The sequence below is a fragment of the Gorilla gorilla genome, chromosome 2 (assembly GCF_029281585.2).
Source record: "Gorilla gorilla gorilla isolate KB3781 chromosome 2, NHGRI_mGorGor1-v2.1_pri, whole genome shotgun sequence".
Taxonomy (NCBI): domain Eukaryota; kingdom Metazoa; phylum Chordata; class Mammalia; order Primates; family Hominidae; genus Gorilla; species Gorilla gorilla.
The window spans coordinates 153,046,460-153,055,927 of record NC_086017.1 but is presented as its reverse complement, the minus strand read 5'-3'; the positions used below and the strand labels follow the sequence as shown (position 1 = coordinate 153,055,927).

Genomic DNA, 9,468 nt, shown 5'->3' with positions numbered 1-9,468 from the left:
TTCAATTGGTCAGTTGATTCTCCTGCTGCAGCCTCCTGAGTAGCTAGGACTACAAGTGTGTGCCACCAAGCCCAGCTAATTTTTGTATTTTTAGTAGAGACAGGGTTTCACTCTATTGGCCAGGCTGGTCTCAAACTCCTTCAAACTCCTGACCTCATGGTCCACCCACCTTGGCCTCCCGAAGTGCTAGGATTACAGGCATGAGCCACCGGGCCCGGCTACATCTGGCTAATTTTTATTTTATTTTTGTAGAGATGGGAATCTCACTATGTTGCCTAGGCTGGTCTTGAACTTCTGGCTTAACTTCAAGCGATCGTTTTGAGTTGACCTCCCTAAATATGGAATTACAGATGTGAGCCACTGTGCCTGGCCAAAAAGAAGTTTTTTATGTGAGGAAGACTAGCCCCTTTAAATTATCAGGCCCAGAGAGGCATTGAAATTAAACACATGGAATGAAACTCTTCCTTGAACTAAATCATTATCTCTTGAAGCCACTTCATTTCTATAAACCAATGCATTCCTGATGAACAACTTTTGCAATTGTCCCTTTCTCCTGATTCATCCTTTTTTCTTTAAAAACTTGAGCCTCTCCTTTGTTCCCTGAAGCACTCGCAAAGACAACCTGGAAATGTGTCCTGGGCTGTACTTCTCAACCTTGGCCTAAATAAACTCTCTATATTAATTTCGCCTAAGCTTCTTCCTTTTAGGTCAACAGGTGATGGGTACATGAGGTTCATTATACTGTATTTGCTTTGTATATGCTTGAAATTTTTCATAATAGAATGCTTTTAAAAATTGGAGAAGATGTGAAAAAGAAATTGGGGACAAAGGATGGCCAATTTTCCTGATACACATTTTTGTGGTACTTTTATTTGAAAAATAACCAAAAGAAGGTATAAATTTGGCTGGGCGTATTGGTGCATGCCTGTAATCCCAGCTACTTGAGAGACTGAAGCACAAGAATCACTTGAACCCAGGAGGCAGAGGTTGCAGTGAGCTGAGAGTGAGACTCGGTCTCAAAAATAAAAAGAAGGTATAAATTTAACACTTTTAAAAGGAGATATTTTAAAAAGCTGACCGCATAGGAAACAGATAATTCTGGGGACATAAGAGAATTTTTCTTGTATTCTAAATAGTGACCGCAGCAAAATCTAAGCTACTTTATCCATAAGTTGATTATATACATGTAATCAACATATAGGTGTGTATGTATAGATCTATATACACACTCATATATATACACATACATATATATATTAGGCACAATCCGTGACATGAAGAAAATTATTGGAAATTAAAAATATAATTGCTAACATTAAAAAATCAATATAAGGACTGAATGGAGCAGTCAATGGAATCTCCCAAAGCATAAAGCAGAAAGACAAAAGGAAATGAAAATATTTTTAGAAGTACAAACACATATAGGGCTAATCCAGGAAGGATGCTATTCAACTAATAGTTCCTGGATTGACACTTTATGTGTTTTCAGAAGAAAGACAAGAAAATTCAGGGGAGAATATAATGAGAGAAATAATAGAAGAAAACTGCCTAGAGGTAAGAACTGGAGTCTTCAGCCTGAAAATGTATGCTGGTGCCAGGCATAAGAAATAAAAATAGGCTCATACTTAACCATAACCTTCTGATTTTACAGTACAGAAAATACTAATAGAAGATCCTGAAAGCTTCCAGAGAACAAACAACAGTCCAACTACAATAGAACAAACGTCTGAACAGCACCAGTCTTCCCATTATACTCAGGGCCAGAGGACAATGGAGTGCCACCTTTAGAGGAATAAGTCTCAGAATACCATACCCAGCCAAGCTGCCACACATATTCAGACATGTCAGAACTCAGGAAACTCATGTCTCATAAAGCTTTCCTGAAAAAAAAAAAAAAATCAAGAGTGGGCCAGTAAAAAGACAAAGGAATCCAAGAATGAGAAAAACTTGGGATCCAAGAAAAACTAGTCCTAACCCAGGAGTGCTATGTCGGGCAGGCCTAGAATGACAGCTGTCTGGCAGGGCAAGCGAGCAACTGGTTTCCAACAGAGAAGAATGCCTGCAAGCAGAAAGTGGAGTCCATGCTACGGAGTGTGGGATTAAGAACCTGGATAAATTTAGTCCTATGATGAAGGCATGTGCTTCTTTTGTTAAGAAGCAAAATGAAAAGCAATGGAAAACAGCAGAAAATTATGTTCCAAATATAAAGCACACTAATTGAGTGTTCGAAGATGTAATCATTCAACCCTGATGTTTGGTGCATCCTCTTTCTAGTGGCATAGATTAGTGATAGAGATTTACCTTTTCTAACTGATGCACTTTGTTCTGCAGTGAATGCTATTTACATAATCAAAACAATATAATTGCAGTTTATTGACTTTAAATACTTAGGATCAGCAGAATGACCAGTCGTAGAGCAAAATGTCCATGTTGTAAACTCTGACAACATAAAAGTAGTGGTGGAGCTGACAGAAGGCAGGAGTAGACCTGAGAAGAGAAGAGAAGAGAGAGTTGAAGGAAGATGTGGAAATGTTCGTTTCTTTTTCTTTTTTTTTTTATTGATCATTCTTGGGTGTTTCTCACAGAGGGGGATTTGGCAGGGTCATAGGACAATAGTGGAGGGAAGGTCAGCAGATAAACAAGTGAACAAAGGTCTCTGGTTTTCCTAGGCAGAGGACCCTGCGGCCTTCCGCAGTGTTTGTGTCCCTGGGTACTTGAGATTAGGGAGTGGTGATGACTCTTAACGAGCATGCTGCCTTCAAGCATCTGTTTAACAAAGCACATCTTGCACCGCCCTTAATCCATTTAACCCTGAGTGGACACAGCACATGTTTCAGAGAGCACAGGGTTGGGGGTAAGGTCACAGATCAACAGGATCCCAAGGCAGAAGAATTTTTCTTAGTACAGAACAAAATGAAAAGTCTCCCATGTCTACCTCTTTCTACACAGACACGGCAACCATCCGATTTCTCAATCTTTTCCCCACCTTTCCCCCCTTTCTATTCCACAAAACCGCCATTGTCATCATGGCCCGTTCTCAATGAGCTGCTGGGTACACCTCCCAGACGGGGTGGCAGCCGGGCAGAGGGGCTCCTCACTTCCCAGTAGGGGCAGCCGGGCAGAGGCGCCCCTCACCTCCCGGATGGGGCGGCTGGCCGGGCAGGGGGCTGATCCCCCCACCTCCCTCCCGGACGGGGCGGCTGGCCAGGCAGGGGGCTGACCCCCCCCACCTCCTCCCCGACAGGGCGGCTGGCCGGGCGGGGGGCTAACCCCCCCACCTCCCTCCCGGACGGGGTGGCTGCCGGGCGGAGGGGCTCCTCACTTCTCAGATGGGGCGGTTGCCAGGCGGAGGGTCTCCTCACTTCTCAGACGGGGCGGCCGGGCAGAGACACTCCTCACCTCCCAGATGGGGTCGCGGCCAGGCAGAGGTGCTCCTCACATCCCAGACGGGGCGGCGGGGCAGAGGCGCTCCCCACATCTCAGACGATGGGCGGCCGGGCAGAGACGTTCCTCACTTCCTAGGTGGGATGGCAGCTGGGAAGAGGCGCTCCTCACTTCCTAGATGGGATGGCGGCCGGGCAGAGACGCTCCTCACTTTCCAGACTGGGCAGCCAGGCAGAGGGGCTCCTCACGTCCCAGACGATGGGCGGCCAGGCAGAGAAGCTCCTCACTTTCCAGACTGGGCAGCCAGGCAGAGGGGCTCCTCACGTCCCAGACGATGGGCGGCCAGGCAGAGACGCTCCTCACTTCCCTGACGGGGTGCTGGCGGGGCAGAGGCTGCAATCTCGGCACTTTGGGAGGCCAAGGCAGGCGGCTGGGAGGTGGAGGTTGTAGCGAGCCGAGATCACGCCACTGCACTCCAGCCTGGGCACCACTGAGCACTGAGTGAACCAGACTCCGTCTGCAATCCCGGCATCTCGGGAGGCCGAGGCTGGCGGATCACTCGCGGTCAGGAGCTGGAGACCAGCCCGGCCAACACAGAGAAACCCCGTCTCCACCAAAAAAACACGAAAACCAGTCAGGCGTGGCGGCGCGCGCCTGCAATGGCAGGCACTCGGCAGGCTGAGGCAGGAGAATCAGGCAGGGAGATTGCAGTGAGCCGAGATGGCAGCAGTACAGTCCAGCTTTGGCTCGGCATCAGAGGGAGACCGTGGAAAGAGAGGGAGAGGGAGACTGAGAGGGAGAGGGAGAGGGAGAGGGAGAGCCTTCTTTTTCATACATAATAGGGAGTTTAGAGATCATATTTAAAGATAGTGGGCCAGGTGCAGTGGCTCACACCTGTAATTTCAACACTTTGGGAGGTCAAGGTGGGTGGATCACTTGACGTCAGGAGTTTGAGACCAGCCTGGCCAACATGACGAAATCCCGTCTCTACTAAAAATGCAAAAATTAGCCCTGTGTGGTGGCGCACATCTGTGATCCCACCTACTCAGAAGGCTGAGGCAGGAGAATCACTTGAACCTGGGAGGCACAGGCTGCAGTGAGCTGGGATGGCACCACCACACTCCAGCCAGGGTGACAGAGTGAGACTCTGTCTCAAATAAATAAGATGGTGGAGCTGGAAGTAGAAGTTTTAAAATTGTAAATATCACCAACAGAAAAAATAATACTATCATTAACAAAATATAAATGGAGGATAAAGTGGAGCAACACACAAGTAGCTCATTTATCATATCAGAGACTTAATAGTGTTTGGAATTGACTAATAGAAAAATAGGTATATAAGCATGTTGCTTAGAGCTAAAGAGAGAGCAGATGAAATAAAACTGGAAAGGACTGAAAGATCTTGGATATTTTTCTGGTGGGATAGAGGCAGGATATGAGTACTTTTCATTCTTAGTCCTTTTGTACTTTGATTTTTTAAAATTGTGTATATGTCGTATTACTTTGATAGTTTAAGCACTTGGGGAAAATGCACTTAAGCTGGCTCCTCCTATTATAAACTCTGAGCCCCACAATTCCTAACTGCATACTTTTTTTCCTCCTTAAAGATTTAAGTTCATGCCTGTAATCCCAGCACTTTGGGAGGCCGAGGCGGGAGGATCACCTGAGGTCAGAATTTCAAGACCAGCCTGGCCAACATAGTGAAACTCCGTCTCTATTAAAAACACAAAAATTAGGCCGGGCGCGGTGGCTCACGCCTGTAATCCCAGCACTTTGGGAGGCCGAGGCAGGTGAATCACCTGAGATCAGGAGCTCAAGACCAGCCTGGCCAATATGGTGAAACCCTGTCTCTACTAAAAGTACAAAAATCAGCCGGGTGTGGAGGCACCTGTTATCCCAGCTACTCAGGAGGCTGAGGCAGGAGAATCACTTGAACCTGGAAGGTGGAGGTTGCAGTGAGTGGAGATCATGCCACTGTACTCCAGCCTGGGAAACAGAGCAAAACTCGGTTAAAAAAAAAAAAAATTAGCCAGGCATGGTGGTGGGCGCCCGTAATCCCAGCTACTTGGGAGGCTGAGGTAGGAGAACTGCTCGAACCTGGGAGGCAGAGGTTGAGGTGAGCACCATTGCACTCCAGCAAAAAAAAAAAAAAAAGTTATTTGGTAACAGGATAAGAACTAACATTTAAATAAACTGAGTTACTAGCTACTAGGTGAAACCAAATGAAATTTTGACCTATGAAGATAGCAATTTCATATCATTCAACTTAATATATGCTCTTCTCATTAAAAAGTATAAATGGGGCCAGGCACGGTGGCTCATGTCTATAATCCTAACACTTTGAGAGGCTGAGGCAGGAGGATTGCTTGAGCTCAGGAGTTCAAGACCAGCCTAGGCAACATAGTGAGAACTCGTCACTGAAAAAAAAAGTATAAATGAAGCCAAAACCACAGTAGCTATGGACTCTTGTATACTATATACTTAGTATTTTATATTGATTTTTCCACCTAAATAAAAATATAATTTTTAAACCCCACAGAGCTGTGTCAAAAACACAAAATTATTTTTAATTATAGAAGGGATTAAGATATCAATCTCCAATGACTTTTGATTTACTTTTGATTAATATTTCAGTTACAGAACAATCTGCAAATTTAACTCAAATTTGAAATATTATTATTATTTATTATTATCAAGCAGCTTCCTGAGCCAGAGTAGGCTTGCACAGACTCCCTCAAATGTGAATTTTTTTTTTTTTTTTTGAGGTAGAGTCTCGCTCTGTCGCCAGGCTGGAGTGCAGTGGTGTGATCTCGGCTCACTGCAACCTCTGCCTCCTGGGTTCAAGTGATTCTCCTGCCTCAGCCTCCTAAGTAGCTTGGACTACAGGCGCACACCACCACACCCAGTTTTGGTTTTGGCTTCATTTATACTTTTATTTTTTTCAGTGATGAGGTCTCGCTATGTTGCCCAGGCTGGTCTTGAACTCCTAATTTTTGTATTTTTAGTAGAGATGGGGTTTCACCGTGTTGGCTAGGATGGTCTCCATCTCTTGACCTTGTGATCTGCCTGCCTCGGCCTCCTAAAGTGCCAGGATTATAGGTGTGAGCCACCGCACCCGGCCTCAAATGTGAAATTTAAAATGAAGGTATCTATTAAATTATCAGGCCCCTTGGGCCTGTAATATTCTGAAATAATACATACTACAGTTTTTCTATTTACTTCTTTTGTGAAGAGCACTGACTCAAGATGGGCCAGACAGAGTTTCCTTCTGGAACGGCAAAGCACACCAAAGAATGATGTCTTATGCTTCATCATTGTTTGTTTTTGGTTTTGTTTTTCCTTAAGTTGCCTCTTGAGATTTATCAGTGTTTTACAGCATCTTGAAGGTATTTGACTCTCAAAAGTTAGCCCTAGGGCCAGGCGCAGTGGCTCACACCTGTAATCCTAGCACTTTGGGAGGCTGAGGGGGGTGGATCACCTGAGGTTGGGAGTTCAAGACCAGCCTGGCCAACATGGTGAAACCCTGTATCTACTGAAAATACAAAATTAGCCAAGTGTGGTGGCATGCACCTATTATCCCAGCTACTCGGGAGCCTGAGGTAGGAGAATCACTTGAATCTGGGAGGCAGAGGTTGCAGTGAGCTGAGATTGTGCCACTGCACTCCAGCCTGGGTGACAGAGTGAGACTCTGTCTCAAAAAAAGAAAAAAAAAATGGTCCTAGGCTTTTTTTTTTTTTTTTTTTTTGGATAAAACTCAAATGCTGTTGCCAAATTTGAGGCATTTGATTCCCTATTCAAGAATCCTTCAAAAGTCTTATCATCCTAAACTCGACAATTTATTTCTGATTGTCATCATTGAAGAACAATTTATTTCTGATTGTCAGCATGAAGTAAAGCTACCAAGGATGTGTAGCTTTTCGTTCACATTATGATTCTTAACATGGTAGTAGGTTAAGCATGTCTTACCCACTCCTAGATCCTCAGGGAAGGGTTCCTCCAGATGAGTTGGTTTAAGCCCCTCTGTTCATGGATGAGGAAACTGAGGCCCAGAGGGGCTGAGAAACTGAGTCTACACAGAAACTCAATGAGATGCATAAAATGAGACCAGAGTGCTCAGCTCCTAGTGAGGCTTTCTTTCTGTTATTCTGTGCTGTTTTTTTTTCTTTTTCTATTTTTAACCTCACTGTCATGCAACATGCCCATGTACTGTGCCATTTCTTTAACTCAGAAACTCACTATCAAATTTGATCAAAATTTTCAAACTCTCCATACATTAAATACCAGTATTTAAAAAAAATTACCTGGGCTCGGTGGCTCATGCCTGTAATCCCAGCACTTTGGGAGGCCAAGGTGGGCTGATCACCTGAAGTCAGGAGTTCCAGACCAAACTGGCCAACATGGCAAAATTCCATTTCTACTAAAAATACAAAAATTAGCTGGGCGTGGTGGTGGGCCCCTGTAATCCCAGCTACTGGGGAGGCTGAGGCAGGAGAATCACTTGAACCTGGGAGGCAGAGGTTGCAGTGAGCCAAGATTGCACCACTGCACTCCAGCCTAGTGACAGAGTGAAACTCCATCTGAAAACAAAAAAAAAAGTCTAAAATATACTTTTGTAAACCTGAAAAATCATGATTTTTTTTTTTTTTTTGAGACAGGGTCTCACGCTATTGTTCAGACTGGAGTGCAGTGGCATGATCACAGCAGACTGCAGCCTCAACTTCCCAGGCTCCAGTGATCCTCCCACCTCAGCCTCCCAAGTAGCTGGGACTACAGGTGTGCACCACCAGATCTGGCTAATTTCTTTGTATTTTTTTTTTGTAGAGATGGGGGTCTTGCCTTGTTGCCCAGGCTGGTCTTGAACTCCTGAGCTCAAGTGATCCACCTGCCTTGGCCTCCAAAGTGCCCGGCCAATCATGATTCTTTAGATAGTCTATGATTTTAAAAGTCCCTCATTGGTCCAGACTAATGGAGGTAAAGAAAATACTTTCCATATCCTGGAGTCTAGGGCATCCTTCTATGAATAAGGAAATGTAGCCTAAAAGAAAAGTAGGACTTATCTTTTTGCATTCCATCTTTATGTGAACAAAGATGTCTCACACATAGTGATCAGAACTCATTCCTTCTATTCCAACAAGTCATGGGCTTCTGGTATGTCTGCTAGACAATGCTTAGGGGAAAGTTGGAGCAAATCAAAATTTAAATTCAATTTCCTAGTTGCCAGGATTGTGTTATCTGATTTTATTAAGAAATAACTGATGGAGCAGTGTGAAGAGGCGAGAAAGACCCCCAGACCAACCAAAGCCTGCACCCCGCTGCATCCCACGCCCCGTGCCTATGTCCCGCCAGCGCTGCTACCATGCCCAAGAGAAAGGCTGAAGGGGATGCTAAAGGAGATAAAGCCAAGGTGAAGGACGAACCACAGAGAAGATCCGTGAGGTTGTCTGCTAAACCTGCTCCTCCAAAGCCAGAGCCCAAGCCTAAAAAGGCCCCTGCAAAGAAAGGAGAGAAGGTACCCAAAGGGAAAAAGGGAAAAGCTGATGCTGGCAAGGAGGGGAATAACCCTGCAGAAAATGGAGATGCCAAAACAGACCAGGCACAGAAAGCTGAAAGTGCTGGAGATGCCAAGTGAAGTGTGTCTGCATTTTTGATAACTGTGTACTTCTGGTGACTGTACGTTTGAAATACTATTTTTTAATCAAGTTTTATAAAAATGCAGAATTTTGTTTTACTTTTTTTCTTAAAGCTTTGTTGTTAGCACACAGAACACTTCATTGTTTTAGGGGGTGGGGCATATGTCCCTAACAGAATGTCTCTGAAGCTGGACTGATGTAGGGAAAACACCTTTCCCTCCTAGTTTTGAGAGACTTCCTCTTGGCTCGCAGGAGGAGGGATTCCCTGACTTTGACACAGATGGCCCCTTGGCAAAAAAGCCTTGTGGCATGGAAAAACAAATTCATTTTTGTGTCCTCTTCTCCCTTTCCACCTTTCAGCGTAGGCTTAACTCCCTTAAACCCAGACATCTGTTGGGACCTGACCCCCAATTATTGGTTACCAGTGTGTGAGGCAATCTGGACTTTCCGGTGA

At 45.0% G+C, this 9,468-nt stretch overlaps 1 protein-coding gene across 1 annotated transcript; it reads left to right on the top strand.

The window, feature by feature from the left end:
* Positions 1–8,737: 8,737 nt before the first annotated feature.
* LOC101140345 (non-histone chromosomal protein HMG-17-like) lies at positions 8,738–9,014 on the top strand. The gene has a single exon (XM_055383115.2). It carries the CDS (start codon positions 8,741–8,743, stop codon positions 9,011–9,013), a length of 273 nt encoding a protein of 90 aa, XP_055239090.1. The 5' UTR covers positions 8,738–8,740; the 3' UTR covers position 9,014.
* The last annotated feature ends 454 nt before the right edge of the window (positions 9,015–9,468 follow it).